Source organism: Piliocolobus tephrosceles, chromosome 10 (assembly GCF_002776525.5).
Source record: "Piliocolobus tephrosceles isolate RC106 chromosome 10, ASM277652v3, whole genome shotgun sequence".
NCBI lineage: Eukaryota > Metazoa > Chordata > Mammalia > Primates > Cercopithecidae > Piliocolobus > Piliocolobus tephrosceles.
Genome location: NC_045443.1, coordinates 21,862,858 through 21,884,919, shown reverse-complemented (window position 1 = coordinate 21,884,919; position 22,062 = coordinate 21,862,858). Strand labels below are relative to the sequence as shown.

The 22,062-nt window shown below is 37.2% G+C and overlaps 1 protein-coding gene across 1 annotated transcript in view; it reads left to right on the top strand.

Moving 5' to 3' along the window:
• Positions 1-22,062, top strand: part of RECQL (RecQ like helicase) — a 32,692-nt gene that overhangs the window by 9,494 nt on the left and 1,136 nt on the right. The window contains exons 4-14 of the mRNA XM_026452220.1: positions 76-273; positions 1,406-1,585; positions 5,114-5,220; positions 8,455-8,653; positions 14,320-14,486; positions 15,290-15,371; positions 16,695-16,843; positions 16,934-17,051; positions 17,559-17,697; positions 19,786-19,877; positions 21,691-21,910. Of these exons, the coding sequence (XP_026308005.1) occupies positions 76-273; positions 1,406-1,585; positions 5,114-5,220; positions 8,455-8,653; positions 14,320-14,486; positions 15,290-15,371; positions 16,695-16,843; positions 16,934-17,051; positions 17,559-17,697; positions 19,786-19,877; positions 21,691-21,910 (1,651 nt within the window). The remainder of the gene's footprint in view (positions 1-75; positions 274-1,405; positions 1,586-5,113; positions 5,221-8,454; positions 8,654-14,319; positions 14,487-15,289; positions 15,372-16,694; positions 16,844-16,933; positions 17,052-17,558; positions 17,698-19,785; positions 19,878-21,690; positions 21,911-22,062) is intronic.

The window sequence follows — 22,062 nt, the reverse complement described above, 5'->3', positions numbered from 1 at the left end:
CCCAAAAATCAATCTGGAAACCTAAAGTTGTAATTTACTCTGTCTAATCATTGTATCCCCCGCTGCCTCCCATAGCTCTGACTGAGGAACTGGATTCTATAACCAGCGAGCTACATGCAGTAGAAATTCAAATTCAAGAACTAACGGAAAGGCAACAAGAGCTTATTCAGAAAAAAAAAGTCCTAACAAAGAAAATAAAGCAGTGTTTGGAGGATTCTGATGCCGGGGCAAGCAACGAACATGATTCTTCACCTGCTGCTTGGAATAAAGAAGGTTAACTTTTGTTTTTGCTAGTTTTGTTTCTTCTCATTTTTTAAAAAGCTAGAATGAATTCTTGCTGGGTCAGTGCTTTCCAGTAGGCTTAGAGGTGAAACTGGCCCTTTCTCCAGTGGAATGAAAAACTTGCAGGTGGATCATTCTTTCCCTATGTTCTGTAGTCTTTAAATTAAGCTTTTATTATTCAGATATTTTTTTCCAATTATTGTTCTAGCAACATTGATCATGCTTAGAAAATGAGTTACTTACTTTACCTACATTAACAAACAAAAAAAAAAATTCAAACTCCTTGCCAAAGTTTAGATCATTTTCCTGCCCTAGTGAACAAACCTTTCATGATCCAAGATCTTATCCAACATCATGTTTATCAATTATAAATAGGATACTATAATAGGATAGTTATAATAGAATAACTCTTGAAGGAATTGTGGTTTTTGTGGATGTTGCTTTTCAGTGATTCACGTCTAAACAAGATATTTTCACCAAAAATTCCAGATAATTGTTCACTTTATTCCTGATATTTGAGTATTTGATGATGCTGTGAATTCTCTGATCAACATTGAGACTATTTTTCAAATACCTGATCAAACACCTTCGTCTCTTGTGTGCGTTAATTCTCAACTGGCAAATTTTTACATTCATTACTTTTTTTTTTTTTTTTTGAGATAGGGTCTGGCTTTGTTCCCCAGGCTGGAGTACAGTGGCACAACCACAACTCACTGCAGCCTCAAAGTCCCAGCCTCAAGCAATCCTCCCTCCTCAGCCTCCCTAGTAAGTGGGACTACAGGTGCACAGCACCACACCCGGCTACTTTTAACAATTTTTTATAGGGACAGAGTCTTGCTATCGCTTGAGCTCAGACTGGTCTCGAACTCTTGAGCTGAAGTAATCCTCCTGCCTTGGCCTCCCAAAACTGTTGGGAGCATAGGCATGAGCCAGCACGCCTACTGTGTCTTATAACACATCATTTAATTTGTTTTTGCTTAGCTAGTGAGTTAATCTCAAAATTATTATCATAAAAGTTTAATGGTCTATAAGTATGAGAGGTCTTATATATGTTTGTCTCATTCTTATCAAACTTCTATAATAGTCTTATATGTTTGTCTGATTCTTATCTTTCTTTTTCTAGATTTTCCATGGTCTGGTAAAGTTAAAGATGTTCTGCAAAATGTCTTTAAACTGCAGAAGTTCAGACCACTTCAGCTTGAAACTATTAACGTAACAATGGCTGGAAAGGAGGTATTTCTTGTTATGCCTACAGGAGGTGGAAAGAGCTTATGTTACCAGTTACCAGCATTATGTTCAGATGGTGTGTACTAATAAAAATTAATTTTGAGTTGAAGAAGTGCTTTGTCATCATACATTTTAAATTCTTTTAAAAAATAATTTCTAATCATACATATGTAAAAATCAAGTGCATTTTTGTTTGATTTCTTCTATATTAATAGAAATTTAAAGTTTTGCTCAAAGGGGGAATTTACTTATTTTTTATTTTAGGTTCGGGGTATATGTGCAGGTTTGTTACATGAGTATATTGTGTGATGCTGAGCTTTGGACTTCTAATGATCCGTCGTCCAAGTAGTCAACACAGTACCTGATAGGTAGTTTTTCAACCCTTGCCCTCCTCTCTCCCTAAAGGGGGAATTTTTAAAACTTCTGAGATGAATCCTTTTATCTGGTTCCTGAAACATAAATTTAAAAGCATATTGCACTGAACATTCAAAATCTTTTCTAAGCTTTTCAAAACCCTATACTAAATTATTTTGTTAATCATATTCACCCTACAGCATTATAGAACACTAGAACAGAAAATAAAACGGGCAAAAACCCCCAAAAATGTTGTAGGAGAAGCAGCTCTAGAAGAAGAATCAGTAGACCTGAATTTTAGTCCCAGGTCTTCATTGAGTGTCTGCCACGGTGCTAGGCGCTGGGAGGTACAGTAGTGAGCAAAATGGGCATGGTCTTAGTTTTCACAGAACTCATAGTGTAGAGTAGCACTTTCTCAGACATTAGTGTACATAAGAATCGCCTGAGGATTTGATTACATGCAGATTCTGATTTTATGTGAGACCAAAGACCCTGCATTTCTAACAAGTTCGCCGGTGCTACTGATATTACTGATTGGGAGGTAGCAAGGGGTCAGCGAGCTTTTTCTTGAAAGGGTAGATAGTAAATAATATAGGCTTGTGGTCCATATGGTCTCCTTGGCAACTCTTCAACCCTGCCATTCTAGCACAAAAGCAGCCACAGGTAACGTGTAAACACATGGGTGTAGCTGTGTTCCATTAAAATAATTTACAAAAATAGGCAACCAGCCCTTACTTTGTTGATCCCTGGTTTAGAGAATACGGGTAATTGTAAGCAATTGCAATAAGAATTTTGCGATACAGGTTTTAATAGGGAATTAAGACTGTACAAAGATCTAGTCTAGGGGCTGTCAGGGAAAACTGTTCTGAGGGAGTGGTGTTTAAGCTAAAAGTTAAAGGGTGAGTAGGCAGAAGGGACAGGGAAGGAAGGGTGTTCATTCAGAAAAGCAACATGTGTGAGATCCAAAAGCAAGAGAACATTCACATTATGATGTATTCAGTAACCTAGAGGAATTCCTATGTGGCAGTCAGTGGTAAGACACGTGGAAAGAGTCTTAGTTTTAAAAACTTTTCCTTAGTTTAGCAGGAAGCCATTGAAGGGTTTTACACAGGTAAGAGACTCATTATTTCATGGTTTAGAAGGATAATTCTAGCAGTTAGATGAATTCCAGATACATCTGGAAGATAGATTCAGTGGGACTTGGTATTTATTGTCTGTGGGGAAAGGAGAAAGAATAGTCAAGAATGATGCTCAAATTTTAGGCTTGGACAATGGTGAGGTTCTTCACTGAAATGGGGTACATTGGAAGATGATGAATTTATTTGGGACATGCTGAATTTATGATGCCTTTAAGACATCCAGATGTAATTGTCCTGAGTAGGAGGATGTTTGTGTCTAAAGCCTGGTGTTAGAGGTCTGAGTTGGAGATTGTTAGTATGGAGATGGCACTGAAGCCATTGGAATGAATTACAGAGCAGCATAAGAAGAGAAGAAGGCCTAGAACAGAAACCAGAACACCAAGAGTTTAGGGATAAACAGAAAGAGGGCTTGCAGACAAGGCTGAGAAAGAGTAGCAACATAGGATAACCAGGATTGTATGGTGTTACTAGAAGCCTAGGGAAGGGTGTGTTTGAATGAGGGAGTGGTTAATAGTGATGTCTGTTAGCAAAATGTCAAATACGATAAGGATTAAGTTTCAATGAGTTTAATGACAAAGGACCTTAGCTAGAGCAATTTTATTGAAATGGCTGGGTGGAGACCAAATAGCAGTGGTTTGAAGTGAGTAGGAGTTGAGGAAGTGGAACTGGTGAGTGTGGGATGCTCTTTGGAAAAGAATGGCTATGAAGGGAAGAAGAGAGGGGGCCATAAATTGGGTGTTATCTTAGTCTATTCCAGCTGCTATAACAGAATGCTTTATATCAGTTAATTAACAAACAATAGAAGTTTACCGCTTGCAGCTCTGGAGGCTGGGAAGTCCAAGATCAACGCGCTAATAGATTTTGGTGTTTAGAGATGGGGTGTTTCTCATAGATGGCACCTTCTTGCTGCACCCTCACATGGTGGCAAAGAAAGGGCACTCCAACTTCTTGTAAAATGGCATCAATCCCACTTACGAAAGCAGAGCCCTCATTACTTAATCACTTCCTTGGGGATACCAACATTCAGACCATAGTGGGTGTTTTCCAAGATGAGAGAGACTTGACCATGTTTAAATGTAATGAGTAGGTGCTAGTCAGGAAAAGTGAAAATAATAGGAGAGAGAATAACTGACTGGGCAAAATTCCTAATAAGATCTTAATTTGATTATGTTTTTTAAACACGTCTGCACTCTGCCAAAAGTTGTCGTAAGAAACGAACTACAGAAACGTAAAGCCATATGATTTTAACTGTAGAACAGCTTTTGTACTTTAAACAGTTTCAATTATAAGGAAGGGGGCATATTACTATAACTTCATTCAGACAGTAAACTGTTCACTGATTTCTACTCAGCATAAATTAATCTTGTATAAAAAGTAAAAGAATGCTCATGCAACTATCGTGTTTAATTATAGACACTACTGTATTTTTGGGAAAGCTTTGTAGTAATTTTTCCCTGATGAAACTGTTTAGTGTTTGAACTGATATGTTACCTTACTGAAATTACCAGTAGTGATTATTTAAAATGATAGCAAATTAAACATTTGAAATGTTAACATCTGTCTTTATTTTTATAAGGATAGAGTTCTGTTTAGTTGTATGTTTGTTTATTTGGCTTATAGTTACCTTGTTTGGTCATTTATTCATATCTAATTAATGAGAGTAAGAAGTAAGTAAGCTTTACTAAAGCTACATTAGAAATTAATCTGAATTAATGGGCAGTGCCCACAAGTTAATAAGGTGAATGGGCTGGGCGCGGTAGCTCATGCCTGTAATCCTAGCACTTTGGGAGGCCAAGGTGGGTGGATTGCCTGAGCTCAGGAGTTTGAGACCAGCTTGGACAACACAGTGAAACCCTGTCTCTACTAAAATACAAAAGAAATTAGCCAGGCATGGCGGTGGGTGCCTGTACTCCTAGCTATTCGGGAGGCTGAGGGAGGAGAATTGCTTGAACCACGGAGGCGGAAGTTGCAATGAGCCAAGATCGCACCACTGTATTCTAGCCTGGGCAACAGAGCGAGATTCCATCTCTAAAAAAAAAGGTGAATGGTTTGCAACTGATTCTGAGGGTGGTGTAAAGTTTAAGGTAGTTTTTTTTTTTTTTCTCTTTTAGGTTTTACACTCGTCATTTGCCCATTGATCTCTCTTATGGAAGACCAATTAATGGTTTTAAAACAGTTAGGAATTTCAGCAACCATGTTAAATGCTTCAAGTTCTAAGGTATGTTTCAGTGGCTTTTTTTTTTTCTTAATATAAACTATTCACTGAAGTAGGAGCTTTACCTGCAGTTGAGTTGCTTATAAACTTATAAACTGTTAACTATTTATATCAGGAGTTGCAGACTACTGCTCTTGGCCAGTTCTGGCCCACTGTCTATTTTTGTATGTCCCATGAATTAAGGATAGTTTTTACATTTTTAAATGGCTAAAAAAAATTAAAACGAGTATTTTGTGAAATGTGAAAATTATTTGCAGTTCAAGTTTCAGTATCCATAAATAAAGTTTTATTGAAACACCACCATGCTCATTTGTTTAAACACATGTTGTCTGTGGCTGCTTTTATAGTATAATGGCAGAGTGGAATAGTTGTGATAGAGACCTTATAGCCCACAAAACCTAATATTTTTGTCTGGTACTTTACAGGAAACATTTGCTGACCTGTTTCATATTATCTATTCTAAAATAGTAAAGGGAGAATTTCTAATTATGCAGTGTAATTAAATATGAAATATGAATTACTAAGAAGTTACCCTATACTTGTGGAATTTCTTCTATTTAGGGATGGACTCTTTTACCGTCATCTGTAGAATAAAGCATTTCCCAGCTATTCTTTTTAAAAAAGCATATTACTGAAATCTTCAAAAGGAGAGAGAATAGCGTAAAAACTGCCATGTAGCCATTTCCCCCTTCAACAGTTACCAATATATGGCTAATCTTTTTTTTAGTCTATATACCTCCAGTTTTCCCTACCCCCTTCCCCTTAGTTTGTTTATTCAGAACAAATTCCAGACATTATATTTTAATTGTAAATTCTTCAGTATGTATCTCTAACTTTAAAGAAAAGTGCTATGCCATCATCACATCTAAAAACTTTAATATCAGTTCTTTAGAATTATGAAAAATTCGGATTTCTCTGTCTCATTTTTATGTTTTCTTTTTGTAAATATAGCCCAGATAATATTCATGCATTGTATTGTATTTGGTTGATATACCCATAGGTTCCCTTTATCTCTTTTGTATTTCCCATGCAAATTCTTTGTTGAAGAAACCACATTAATGGTCCTGTATCTTTCTACATTTTCCTGATTGCATCCTTGTGGTGTTTTCTTTTCTTTTCTTTTCTTTTCGTTTCATTTCTTTTCTTTTCCTCTCTCTCTCTCTCTCTCTTTTCAGTTCTGGGGTACATGTGCAAGATGTGCAGGTTTGTTACATAGGTAACTGGATCCTGTTAGATCTAAAAGCCTGATTGTATTTGGAATTTTTCTTTTTTCTTTAACTTTTTTTTTTTGATTTTTGCAAGAGTATACTTACTGTGGTATCACTCAAGTGGTACATAGTACCTGGTTATCTTTTTGTGATGCTAAGCATCAGTGGGTTCAAGTGATGTCTGCCTGATCTCTGGTTATCAGCTTTTCATCTAATGGTTTTAGCGGCCACTGAGTGGCACCGTGAGAGCCATGATTTCATTAGGGAGGTGCAAAATGGTGATACCTAATTCTGTCACTCTTCGTATTAGCTACACTTTTTCTACAAAAATGAACTTCTTCCTCATTAACTCTGCATGATGAAAATGCTTGATTTTTTTTTTCCCCCTTTCTTTACCAGTTTTCAGAAAGAGTTGGTTTTCTAGCATTCTCCAAAGGTGGTCAACAAGATTTTTAACGTATTTTTTTTCCCCCAAGTATCACTATAAACTTACACATTTTGAGATATAATGTGATTCACCTTTGGAATCATACAAATATGTATGTATGTAATGCTGAAATAGTCCTGTCCTTGGGCAGTGAGAGCCTCTTTAAGTTAGTTCCTGAATCTTTTCTCTTAACCCCATGGCTTCTGCTCCTTGCTTTCTTTTGCAGTAAGATAATCCATGTTCATTTTATGCATTTCCTGTGCAGACCTAGAGTCAGCCATACCTCTAAGAAGCCCTGCTTCGTTTAGTTTACCCATATATTTTTGTTGTATTTAAACTCCATGTCATTCTATTATAACTGCTCCTTCATTCAACAAAATCAGTCTGTGGAGAAAACTGCTTTCTAATAATGTACTTTCTTAAAATTGAAAAAGAACATAATAGTAATAGAAAGTAGTTTAGAAAGTTGCAGATAATTACAAGTTCATGATATATCCCCACTGCTTGAAAAGTTGGAGAGAGAAAAAAAGAACATCTGTATCCTAGAATATATCTAGGAATTAACAAACTGCGGCCGGGCGCAGTGGCTCACGCCTGTAATCCCACACTTTGGGAGGCCGAGGTGGGTGGATCACCTGAGGTCAGGAGTTCGAGACCAGCCTGACCAACATGGAGAAACCCCATCTCTACTAAAAATACAAAATTAGCCAGGCGTGGTGGCACATGCCTATAATCCCAGCTACTACGGAGGCTGAGGCAGGAGAACTGTTTGAACCTGGGAGGCAGAGGTTGCAGTGAGCCGAGATCGTGCCATTGCACTCCAGCCTGGGCAACAAGAGTGAAACTCCGTCTCAAAAAAAAAAAAAAGAAAAAACTGCTTTGCTGGGATGATGAAAGCAGTTTGATTGTCTCTTTCTATCCCATTCACTGGCATGTTTTTATACTTTTTTGGTCCTCTTTAGGTTAGAAGGAAAAAAATGACATCTAATGTGCTAAGTATTATATAGAATTGTATTAGAGTACTAAGAAGCTAATAAATGTTAGCTTTTAAGATTTATTATTATCTTAATTTAATGAGTGATACTTTGTGAAACCCCATGGTCTTTATGTTTAAATAAAGGGATTAAAAGATTTGATGGCATCATTTAAGAAGTTAATAAATAATAAATTTTGTTCACATACATAAAGGGATTATAAATATAATGTTAAAATCAATAAAACCCACCTTTATAACCATAACAATTGCATCTAGCTCACATTTTAGAATATATTATGAACAATTTAGAATTATCCTTTTATAGAATAAATGCTCTTCATTGGACTATCTGTTCATGTTCATTTTTTTTGTTCTTTTTTGTCAAGTGAGTTTTCTTTTAATCATCAACAATGTAGATGTTAGTAAATAACTAGAATGCTATTTACACAGCTGCCATGATGTTTAGTACTGGGACATGGTTTCAGTTTTAATGAACCAAACATCTGCTCCTAGAAGAACCGAAGTCTATTATTGCTTTGGAGAAATGAACGTTTTCATTTACCACCTAGTATTTCAGTCTGTCAGCTTAGTTTTACTATCATTGTGTCTGTTTTTTCTTTTAATAGGAGCATGTTAAATGGGTTCATGCTGAAATGGTAAATAAAAACTCCGAGTTAAAGCTGATTTATGTGACTCCAGAGAAAATTGCAAAAAGCAAAATGTTTATGTCAAGACTAGAGAAAGCCTATGAAGCAAGGAGATTCACTCGAATTGCTGTGGATGAAGTTCACTGCTGTAGTCAGTGGGGACATGATTTCAGACCTGGTATGTATGTTTTATCTAGAAAGCTTTTTGATGTCATAGACCGTGTCCTTACTCAGCTTGGCATGATGGAAATCTCGGCTTCTATTAAAATCAGCCTCAAGTAGTTACACATTGAATATCCCTTATCCAGAATGCTTGGAACCAAAAGGGTTTTAAAGTTTGGATTTTTTTGAATTTGGGATGACCAACCTCTATTACTCATTTTATCTTGCCTCATTATGAGGAGGACTGAGAAGCAGAATCTTTAGTTTCATTCCCCTCTGTAGTCTGTAGTTTAATTGCCTTTGTCAATTATGGACAAATATGGACACAGATGTTTACTAGCCAATAGTGGACATCTTTTTGGCATTTATGACATCTAGGTATTCCTTCACATTTGTTGAAGAATTTGCATCTGTTTCAAAGTTGTCATCTTTAGTCATCATTCTGGGGGTCTTTTTAGCACCCACCTGCAACTCCTCAGCATTAAACTTTGATGAGATATTTTAGTGACCTTTTTCTTCACCCCACCACCTAATCCTACAGTCATAGCCTAAAGTAAGTTACTCAGAATGGTTCTATGCAAAAAAAGTCTTAAATTCAAAAATCCGACTCCCTGGCTTCAACCTCTTTTCCTTCTGAAGCTTTTCACACTCATTAGGATTTGCTGGATCCCTCTTTTACTCCCTGCTTATTTATCCAGGCTCCCGTCCCTACATAGCAATCACTCTTTTTCCCGTCCAGACACTGTGCTGTTGCCCCTGACTTCTGTTATGTTTGCCCCAGACTGCCTGGTCATTCTGCCAGTCTGCTTCAGGTGTTGTGCCTGAGACGCTGGATTCATCTAGACTTCCGCTTTCCCTATTCCTGCTGCTTGGCTACTAAACATTATCCAAAAAAAAAAAAAAAAAAAAAAATATTGCATAACTCCGTTCAGCTTTTCATTATCCTCAGCTGTCCTTATACTTGTCCCTATTTAAACTCCTTTATACATTCCTTCCAACAAATGTCTCGTATCATTAACTTTCTATTCAGGCCCTAACTTGTACTTAGCAGATGCTTTCTGCTTCACAGGAAATAGATGCCATCAGGTGTGCACAGCTCCTCTTTCTACTTTCAAACATTAGTAATCTTTGTTGTTGTTTTTTTTCTTTTGTTAAGGCAGAAAAGACCACTGCTTTATAAGGGTAACCATGACCAGTCCCGTTTCATCCTTTCCTGCCTTCTCAAGACCTTGCACTGCCAAGTTCCTCACTCCTTCACCTTGAGTCTCTTTTGTCCCCTCCCTAAAAACAGAAACTAAAACACCCTTCTGATCTTTTGCACCTTTTAATGTTACTGTCCTCTTTCTGTTCTTTCTGTCACCATCAGACTTCTCAGCTTACCATCTCCATTTGTCACCTTTAACCCATTCTGAACTAATTGAATCATATCCTTCTGCCACCACTGTACTATTGAAACAGGTCATCGATGACCCACCCCCAGTGGCTTCGTCACGTGGTCTCATCTTCATTCCTCTTCCCACTTAACTTCAATAGCATTTTATATATTCACCTCTCACCTTGCCACATGCTACTCCCTTGGTTACTGTACAGTAATGCTGGTCAGTGTCTTCCTTTCCATTATTACCTCCTTCACTCGTCTTCCTTTGTCTTCTTTTAAGTATTAGTGTTCCCTAGGATTCTGACCTCAGTCTTTACCCTTTCTTACATTTCTCCAGGGATAGTGAGCTTGTAGCCCGAAGACTGCATTCTCTACCTACAGAATTATTATGGGCATTGTTTTTATTTATATATTTTAAATGGATTTAAATGCCTTAAACAGGATGTATACTCCTTTCTATTAAGGACCCCACTTTCTTAACCAGATAGCGCCACATGGTTGTTACCTGGTGGCCACTGAAGTTACCCGATTTGTGACTCTTGCCCTATTTTCAACCTAAGTGGTGCGATCACTTACGATTATCACCCTTGCTTAAGTATTACCATGACTTACGTTGTCTCTGTGGATCTGCTGCCGAAGTGTAAAACATTATTCCCATATCTAATTATCTAACTTCTAAACTTTAAATTTATACTCCTAATTGTTTATCAGAAATGTGTATCTAAATTAGCATGAACAAAACTAAATTCCCCCCAAAGAGAACTGCTCTTTTTCTTCCAACTGGGAGTCACTATTTTCCCCTAACTCTACTCGACATTCTAACCAAAAACTTTATTTTCTTCACCTTTCCTTTCTCCCTTTTCCTCTCTACTCCCAAGCAATTTTCCCCTTCAGTCTTCTCTGTCTTAGAAAGTCATCCACTCATTCACATGTTTGCTGAAGCCAAAATTGTAGCAGTTACCTTTATCATTTAGATTCCAGTCAGGAGACAGTTATTTGAACACAGAGGATTTTTTATAAAGAATTGTGAACTAGGTAAAAAGTAGCTACATAGATAACTGAAAAAGTAAAAAGAAAACTAAGATATCATGGAGTTAAAAACTGGAAGAAGCAACAACCACCTGTAGGGCTGGGAGAACAGGAAGATTGGAACAAATAAGACTTAGAAACTTAAAGGAGAGGCCCCTGTGGAACTGAGCTCCCTGGTGCTGGAGTCTTTTGGTAGAACCAGAGGTGGGGTACATCTGTGATACAGCTGGTTCTCCAAAGGCTGAAAAAACTGCCAGCTGTATTTAGTTGCTCTTAAGAAAAGAAGTGCTGCTACACGGATGAGAAGCCTTGCTGGGGTGGCAGTCACAGGAACACAAGCAAGCCCACAGGAAGCAGTTAGGGAGGAAGCAGCCATGTAGTCTTCCATGCAGGGCCAGCAGGCAAAGCTGATGTGTAGTGTGCAGAGTCCTTGGTGCAGCATCCCAAAGCAGAGTATAGAAGGTAGGGTTAGAGATGACAAAAAAATGATGGATGACATACCATCCTTGATTTATGCTCCCTTTGCAGGTCCAGTCCACCACTAAGTGTTGTCAGCTCTGCCTCTAAAATGAATCTCAAGTTTGTCTACTCTTTGTGCACCTACGTCTTACATACAGTTGAGCTCCCTTCCACTGGTCTACTGCAGTAGCTTCCTAAGTAGTCTGTGATTCCAGTCTTACCCTTTTTGTTCATTCTCCACAGAGCAACCAGTGATATTGTCTAAATATAAATCAAATCATGTTACTTCCCTACCTAAACTAGCCAGTAGCTACTGTGTACTTAGCATAAAACCCCAAAGTTCTTAACTGGGGCCCATAGGGTAGTAGGTGATCTGCCCCCATCTGTCTACCTGATTTCCTACTCTTCCTCTCTTACTTCTTAAGCCCCAGCTATACTGGGCTTATCATTATGAGACTTACCACTCTCTAATGGCATATTTATTTTGGCTTACTCTTTGTATTGTCTTGTTTCTTTGCTTGAATTACAGACACATTTGCATAGCATTTTTGTCTTGTTCATCACTCTATCTTCAGTGCCTAGGGAAGTGCTTGGCACCCAATTAAAAAGGTGTTCAACATTTATCTACTGATGAATGGGTAAATCTAGCACTCTCTCCCTCCTCCCTGCCACCTGCATATCCCAGTAGTCACTAGGACCTGTAGGTTCATGTATGTCTCTTTACTCTTTATGATTTGTCCTTAATGTCATGTCTTATTTTATATTCTGTATTATTTTTCTGGTCTGTTACTGCCATGCTGGTTTTCCTTCAGTATTTTGTCTATTCCAGTCTATATTTTGCACTGTCACCAAAAGATGATTTATGAAGCCTATGTCTTTAAAAATTACATGATGGACTGGGTGCGGTGGCTTAAGCCTGTAATCCCAGCACTTTGGGAGGCTGAGGCAGGTGGATCACCTGAAGTCAGGAGTTGAAGGCTGGTGCCTGGCCAACAAGGTGAAACCCCATCTCTACTAAAAATGTAAAAAATAGCCAGATGTGGTGGTGTATGCCTGTAATCCCAGTTACTCAGAAGGCTGAGGCAAGAGAATCGCTTGAATCCAGGAGATGGAGGTTCCAGTGAACCGAGATTATGCCATTGCACTCCAGCCTGGGTGACAGAGTGAGACTCCATCTCAAAAAAAAATTACATGACTCCTCATTTCCTATAGGATAAAGTCTCAGCTTAGAATCAACTGGCTGAATTGTTCATAGCTTTTCTTTTTTTTTGAGACAGAGTCTCGCTCTGTCGTCCAGGCTGGAGTGCGGTGGCGCGATCTCGGCTCACTGCAAGCTCTGCCTCCCGGGTTCATGCCATTCTCTTGCCTCAGCCTCCCAAGTAGCTGGGACTACAGGCGCCCGCCACCACGCCCGGCTAATTTTTTGTATTTTTGGTAGAGAGGGGTTTCACCATGTTAGCCAGGATGGTCTCCATCACCTGACCTCGTGATCCGCCAGCCTCGGCCTCCTCACCTGCGTTCTACATAACAGTGTCAGTTAGGGTTCAAGCAGGGAAGCAGAGTCACGATGAATGTTACAGGATAATGGTTTTACTGTAGGAAGTAGATCTTGAACAGTTGTGGGAGGAACTGGGGAAATGAAGGTCTGAAGAGGGGAGTTGGAGGATTAGAGAAAAGTAACGGATTGATGCCTAAGCACTGGTGCAGGAGGACGAGGCAGAGCCTGTAGGGAAATCTGCAGCTGGCATGTACAGTGGCAAAGAGGACCCCTAAAGGGAAAGTCGTGGAAGGGTCTCTGGTAAGCTACTTCCTGTGAGTAGCTGTGGCCTCTGTGGGTCTGCTGTTGACTGGCAAGACCTGCAGTTGGGAGGAACACCTGAATGAGGAGTGGAAAAGAACTAGGATGACCTAGAACTGGCTGAGCACTTCTGCATCTGTCCATCATCCTCTCTGCTTGTAAAGACCTTGAAGGAGCAATGTTAGCTGGTTCACTTCTGCCACCAAATCTTGCACAAGTTCCTCTTTTGGGTCAGCTCTAACTTGGAACAGGAAAGAGATTCTGGGAAATGTAATTTCCAGCTTAATGGATTGGACAATAAATCCATCCACCACAAGACTCTGTGACAGCCCCAGTGAACTGCTTGCTGTTGTCTGAACATACTTTCATCAGTGTATTTGCAGTGTATATGCTGTTTCCTCTGTGTGATGTTCGTGTCTTCCTAGTGAACTTCTGCTCATTCTCTTAAGACATAACTCAAGTATTATCTCCTTGAAATCTTCACTTCTCAAGCAGCTGTTCTGTCCTCTGTGTTTTCATAGTAGTCCTCTACTTAGCATATAAGCAATTTCTACCACATTTTTTTCACTTTCCCCCAAATAGTTCAAGTTCTTAAGGGAGATTAAGGACAGTTGAGCTAGGGATTTAGATGCATATAACAAGTTTGAGCCTAGAATGGTTTCCGAGAAATAGGTTATATACAAAGCAGTGCTGCCCTTACCAAGCTTTATTTGGTCTGATGACACTAGGTGGTAGCAGGGGTTTGTCTGATGGCCTGTTTTATCTTTTGTTAGGTGTAATAAATTAAAACACTGTGGCTATACCCACTGTCTCTTGAGTCCACTGTGACCAAGAATAATGTCTGGAATAAATATAATAAAGCCTGCATATCAAAGAGGCTAACACAGAACTGCATATTTACTGCTATAGATGGCTGTGGAAATAAAATCATAGTAGTCATCGATTATCTGTATAATGTTAAAAGGTATAGTTTAACTCTTAAAGGATAGAAAAAGGGCTACTTTATTTGTTTTTTCAGATTATAAGGCACTTGGTATCTTAAAGCGGCAGTTCCCTAACGCATCACTAATTGGGCTGACTGCGACTGCAACAAATCACGTTTTGACGGATGCTCAGAAAATTTTGTGCATTGAAAAGTGTTTTACTTTTACAGCTTCTTTTAATAGGCCAAATCTATATTATGAGGTATGTAATTTTTATGTCCATTCATTACTTTCGTGAAGAATTACACAGAGAGGATCTATCTTTTTATTATGTTTGTTTACATGAGCAGCAGTTACATACTTTACAAAAACTTTTAACATTAGGAGGTAATTATAAGTAGATTCTGTAATTAGGGCTTCATTCATGTATCTTTTGCTACATAATCCTTTGTTAGATTAAACGGAAGACACTCTTGCTAGGTGATACTTTTATAAAATATATGAGTAAGTTAAATATCTTTGTTAAATTTCTGTATGCTCTTTTTTGTATAAAGATGGGGAGAAAGGATGGAGTGATACTAAGGACCCTAATAATATCTCTGTTCAAATTAATTACTAATAGAAGTATTAATATGCCATTAAAGATTTGCCAATTCTATTTAGATTTTACTTGATAAACTTGAAAAATAACCTAACAGCTGTCTTTTCTTTCTTTCTAAACCCTTTTAAGAATAGATTTAATATTTCTCTGAGTTTTCATTCAAGAGTTATTTATGTTACGGTTTGCTTTTATAAAAGTAGCATCACAAAACAAAAAAGTCTTCATCCTTACAAGTTATTCACTGCTCCTGTGCTTGCTCTTCTCTGGTAAATTAAAAAAATAAAGATCAAGAAGAGTCTGGGAGGAGGAACAGATGAGTCAGATGAGTTGAATCCTATGAGTAAGTGAAAGAGTAATAGAAAAACACTATGGTCATGAAAGAACTGCATCCTGAAAGTTGTGAGCAGACAGCCACTTGGATGGTACTCATTCATCTACTTTTTAATAAGTTAAGTTTTTTTTAGGTTCGGCAGAAGCCCTCAAATACTGAAGATTTTATTGAGGATATTGTAAAGCTCATTAATGGGAGATACAAAGGGCAATCAGGTAATGTAAAAACCAACTTTGGAGACAGAGATAACTTTCAAAAAGTGACTTCATATTATATTGAGAATTACACTGATAACTGAATAACACCAAAAAAAATTAGTGTATAGCAGAAGATACTTGAAAATGTGTGATAAAATTAATTCACTTGATCTTAGAAATTGGGTGTGACATTTGCTTATGCCATAGATTATGAGTCATCAAATTGCCTGATCTATTTTTGCTTATTTACACTTGCTTTAGAATAGACCTGATGACTTAATATGAATTATCAACAGCACATATTTAGTACGTATCCACTGAGTACAAAATAGTGGATTAAGCAACTGATGTTCTAAAGGGATAGAAAATATACTCCCTTATAGTAAAGGACACATTAAAGCAGTAAGTAAATCCAGTAGTATGTACTGAATAGATTAGGACATGAACAAAGATGTTCATGTCCTAATTCCTAACCTGTATGTTACCTCACATGGCAAAAGGAAATTAGAGTTGCACATGGAATTAAGACTGTTCATTAGCTAACCTTAAAATCGGGAGATTATTTTAGATTGTATGATGTGAGAAGAATCTGACACCCTGATTTTGATCCAGTGAAACCCATAGTACACTTCTAAATCTAAACTACAGAAATGTTAAGAATAAATTTGTGTTGTTTAAAGTCACCATATAACCAGTCAACCATATATACACGGTCTTCTGGGTTTAATGACTAAACAAATGTTACCGAACCAAAGAATTTGTGTAAAAGTAGCATTTTAAACTGTTCTATGGATTTTCAGGAGGCAGTAATGGGTGTCCTGGGTAAAGGAGTTCTAGGGTCAAATAAATTTGAGAAAGGTTGTAGGTATTTATTCTGCCTGGACATTCACAGGGTGTATCAGCAGACTAGAAGCTCTGACCATCCCTGAAAATAGAAACACCCATTTAACTTTGTTGAATGCAATGTTCTTCAAATTAATTTGCATGCAAATTAATCTAAATTAACCCAAAATTAATCCAGAGAACACTGCATTCATAGCACATTTGTTAACATCTTACAGACATCAGTTTGAGAAATACTGTGTAGTGGGAAATAAAGAGAGAAAAGAGATAACAGGAATGAAAACTGATGGCTCAGGCTCATTTCTGCTTTAAAGCAAGCTGGTGCTCAAGTCTGGAATTATACCAAAATGTCAATATATGCACAAGGCCTTGAAATTTTTCATAATTCTTTTTTTCCTTCTGTGCATTGTATTAATCAGTGTCCCGAATGTGTGTGTTGAAAATTATCTTACAGGAGTATACCATATCTATCTAACAAATGCACATATTTTACTGCAGGAATCATATATTGTTTTTCTCAGAAAGACTCTGAACAAGTTACGGTTAGTTTGCAGAATCTGGGAATTCATGCAGGTGCTTACCATGCCAATTTGGAGTCAGAAGATAAGACCACAGTTCATAGAAAATGGTCAGCCAATGAAATTCAGGTTAGGTATAAATCTTCCATGGAAGCCTAATTTACATTTAAAATATTTAAACTTGATTTAATTAACTGATAAAATGTTAAAATATTTCAGGTAGTAGTGGCAACTGTTGCATTTGGTATGGGAATTGATAAGCCAGATGTGAGGTTTGTTATCCATCATTCAATGAGTAAATCCATGGAAAATTATTACCAAGAGAGTGGACGTGCAGGTATGTAGGACTCAAATCCAGAAGTAAATTTTTAGAAGGCTTTTCCCAAAAACACATTATAAATGTTTAATAAGTCTGTATATTTTATCTTTATTGGATAGCATTTTTAGAACAATGTATTTTTAGCAGTCTGACACTTACTTGCATATGGAGAAATTTTTACTTATGTTCTGTTGTTATCTGAATTGTTTCTTCTTATGTATGTTAAGATAATTTGATGTTCATCTTTGCCTCCTGAATTTTTAATTAGTGATTTCAAATCTGTAACTTAACTGGATTATAGACACATTTTTTAACTTAGTAGAGCTGATTATTGATGTCTCTTTAGAGTTTTTTTTAATTTGAGGGTACCCATTACAAATTAACTTCCACATCTCTAAAATTTCTAGATGTAGTATAAAACATTGCCTGCTAATTTTACATATATCATTTTTGCATATTTTGAATTTTTAAATGTAATTCTGCAATCTCAAGGTTTCTGCATTCTCAAGGTTTCTCACACCACAGGTCGAGATGACATGAAAGCAGACTGTATTTTGTACTATGGCTTTGGAGATATATTCAGAATAAGTTCAATGGTGGTGATGGAAAATGTGGGACAGCAGAAGCTTTATGAGATGGTATCATACTGTCAAAACATAAGCAAGTAAGCCACATACCTTTTTATAACTTTTAACAATTAAATATGAAAGTATATGACATCATTTTTAAGTTCTTACTAAATACATTGGTGTAACACCAAAGTACAGATCTATAAAAAGCAGATGTTGGAGGGTAGGTAGGGCATCATGAAAAGATGCCCTATCTTTGAGATAATCCTCCAAAACTACTTTTTTAATTGAAGGTTTTTGAGACCCACTGATAGCAGTTGAAGCCTTTTTTTTCTCTGGCACTGGTGTACAGTTACATGCTTTAATAATTTTGTGTCTTTGTAGTAGAATAATTTATAATCCTTTGGGTATATACCCAGTAGTGGGATGGCTGGGTCATATGGTACATCTAGTTCTAGATCCTTGAGGAATTGCCATACTGTTTTCCATAATGGTTGAACTAGTTTACAATCCCACCAACAGTGTAAAAGTGTTCCTATTTCTCCACATCCTCTCCAACACCTGTTGTTTCCTGATTTTTTAATGATTGCCATTCTAACTGGTGTGAGATGGTATCTCATTGTGGTTTTGATTTGCATTTCTCTGATGGCGAGTGATGATGAGCATTTTTTCATGTGTCTGTTGGCTGTATGAATGTCTTCTTTTGAGAAATGTCTGTTCATATCCTTTCCCCACTTTTTGATGGGGTTGTTTGTTTTATTCTACTACAAAGACACATGCACACGTATGTTTATTGCAGCACTATTCACAATAGCAAAGACTTGGAATCAACCCAAATGTCCATCAGTGACAAAGACTGGATTAAGAAAATGTGGCACATATACACCATGGAATACTATGCAGCCATAAAAAACGATGAGTTTGCGTCCTTTGTAGGGACATGGATGCAGCTGGAAACCATCATTCTTAGCAAACTATCACAAGAAGAGAAAACCAAACACCGCATGTTCTCACTCATAGGTGGGAACTGAACAATGAGATCACTTGGACTCGGGAAGGGGAACATCACACACTGGGGCCTATCATGGGGAGGGGGGAGGGGGGAGGGATTGCACTGGGGAGTTATACCTGATATAAATGATGAATTGATGGGTGCTGACGAGTTGATGGGTGCAGCACACCAACATGGCACAGATATACATATGTAACAAACCTGCATGTTATGCACATGTACCCTAGAACTTAAAGTATAATAAAAAAAATAAATAAATAAATAAAAAATAAATAATTTTGAAAAGGTCTGTGGTTAAGATAGGCATTTTGAGAGTCAGGCTCAGTAACATGTGCCATCCTGCTAGCTCATGTGTCAATGAAATACCAAGTTTCTCCTTAAGAATAAGTTTAAATCTACTTAGGGTGGCTTTAGACTATATAGTTTCCTGAAAGCTTTTTGTCATAGTTATCTTTGTGCTCTTATTGCCTATCACATAAAAAGTGCTCAGAAATGTCAAGGTGGTAAATAGCAGGCAGACAGTGATAGAAATGTTCTTTCTTTCCAATAGATGCTACAATAATCTAGTTGAAAGAAATGAGAAAATGAAAATGTCTTTAAAAGCCCAGTAGATTCTCATGAAGCATATTTTAAGGCTTTGACTCAAATATTGCTACTTAAAAATATAAGAAACTATTTTACTGTCAAGAATATTCTCCTAATAGTTGGAAAACATTGAATTTAAAAATGGAACTCAGACAATTTTTTAAACAGTGTTTATCAACAATATGTGGGGAAAAAAATCCTATGTCGGGGGCACAATGTGCCCCAAAGATGTTCATGTCCTAATTCCTAACCTGTATGTTACCTCACATGGCAAAAGGAAATTAGAGTTGTACATGGAATTAAGACTGTTCATTAGCTAACCTTAAAATCGGGAGATTATTTTAGATTGTATGATGTGAGAAGAACCTGACACCTTGATTTTGATCCAGTGAAACCCATAGTACACTTCTAAATCTAAACTACAGAAATGTTAAGAATAAATTTGCGTTATTTAAAGCCACTAAGTTTATGGTACTATTATGGCAGTTATAGGAAGCGAATACAGTATATAATGGTGTAATCTGAAAGAGATTCTTAAAACTTTATTATATCCTCTAATAATCTGTATCTTTAAATGTGTTTGCAGATGTCGTCGTGTGTTGATGGCTCAACATTTTGATGAAGTATGGAACTCAGAAGCATGTAACAAAATGTGTGATAACTGCTGTAAAGACAGTGGTGAGTTTGTTGTTTTGTAAACCTTTATAGGCTAACACAGTCATATATTGCCTAATGACGGAGATGCGTTCTGAGAAATGCATCATTAGGTGATTTTGTCATTGTGCAAACATCAAAGTGTACTTACATAAACCTAGATGGTATAGTCTCCTAGGTTATATGGTATAGCCTATTGATCCTAGGCTACCAATCTGTACAGCGTGTTACTGTACTACATACTGCAGACAACTGTAACACATTGCTAAGTATTTGTGTATCTAAACATAGAGTAAGTACAGTAAAAATATGGTATTATAATCTCTTGGGACCACTGGCATGTACGTGGTCCATCACTGACCAAAATATTATGTGGCACAAAACTGTATATACAGCTGGGACATGAGAGAAGTATTAAGACTTCCAAATGGATTTAAAAGATTAAAGTGTGACTCAGATTTTCCAGAATTAAAAGTATCAAAGTTTTGAAACAAAGGTGAATAAAAGGAAGTCTTATGTGTATGCATACATTTTATATTGCTATACCGAGGATGTGAAATTTTTAAGAAATGAAGGAAAATATTTGAATTCTTCTGAATAGAAATGCTATTCTGTAAGAAAACGCTAACCATGTGATAATCTCTAATACTTTATAGTCACTAATTGAGAAGAAAATTTAGTGCAAAATTCTCTATTATAGAGAATCATTTTTGATCCAGTTAATGGCTAATTAGTCATAGGAGATTTACTTAAAATTCTTATAAATGTAGATCAGCAAGACTTGTTTTCTGAGCATTGATCACAACCCTGCTGATCAAAACAGGATCTGGTCAAACAAGATGTAGCAAAGAAACTGGCCCAAACCAGTTAGAACTAGAAAATATATTTGCATGCTGTAAGACACTCCCACTAGCACCATGACAGTTTACAAATGCCATGACAATGCCCGAAAGTTACATGGTTCTAGGAACTCCCTACCCTTTTCTAGAAGATTCACGAATAATATTCCCCTTATTTAGCATATAACTAAGGAGTAGCTGTAAATATCGCTAGTGAGCAATCTACAGTGCCACTCTGCCTTTGGGGTAGCCCTACTTTGTGGAGCTGCCATTTCTATACTCTCTTGCTAATAAACTTGCTGTGCTTTCACTTTACTCTGTTGGCTTGCTCTCAGATTCTTTCTTGCATGAAACTGGGAACCCTCCTGGGCTGAGTCCCAATTGTGGGATTTGCCTGCATCATTTTGGCACTGTATTTTAACTTTTTGTCATCTGTGTGTTGTATTTGAAGATCTGGACCAGCCAGTACCTCATGGTAAGACCTTACTGAGTTCTGATGCCTTGTTAGGTGGAAGCCACTACATTTTTAACTTTGCAGAGAAACTTATGAGTTTATTAAAACCATCTTATAAAATAACAAGAGTGTTATATATAAATCAGAGTACTGGTCTGTTAATAATCGGGGTATCAGTTGAGGTCATTCTTGTTGCTAAATCAGAGCACACAGGAGCCTATAACTAGACAGGGTCTCCTATACAGCACATCTCTTAGTAACTTAATAATCACATCTGTCAGACACATTGATATGGCAGGGCTTCTGATAACCATTTTTTTTTTTTAATATCACTGTAAACCCCACAATGTAGAGACCATAACTTGGTCTAGTGACAGAGACTTGAGGAATAGCCTAGTCTTCATTCAGAATACATTTAAAAATCAGTGTTTAGGGTGGCTCACATTGATAACCAGCTTTAAACCAGTTTAACCACTTAAGATAGTCTATCCTTGCCCTCATTTCTAAATCCCAGTTACCTGCTACCATATTTGTTTTATTACAGCATTTGAAAGAAAGAATATAACAGAGTACTGCAGAGATCTAATCAAGATCCTGAAGCAGGCAGAGGAACTGAATGAAAAACTCACTCCATTGAAACTGATTGATTCTTGGATGGGAAAGGGTGCAGCAAAACTGAGAGTAGCAGGTGTTGTCGCTCCCACACTTCCTCGTGAAGACCTGGAGAAGATTATTGCACACTTTCTAATACAGCAGTATCTTAAGTATGTACAAACCCATTCATTATCCTTTCAGGTTGTCTTTATGGTTTTTCTTTTTAATTGCAACAGAATACACGGTTTTGCAGTTATTTTGTGTGAACTTTTAAATGCTATAGAAATTTACCTAAAACACTCAAACTTTAATCACTATAAAT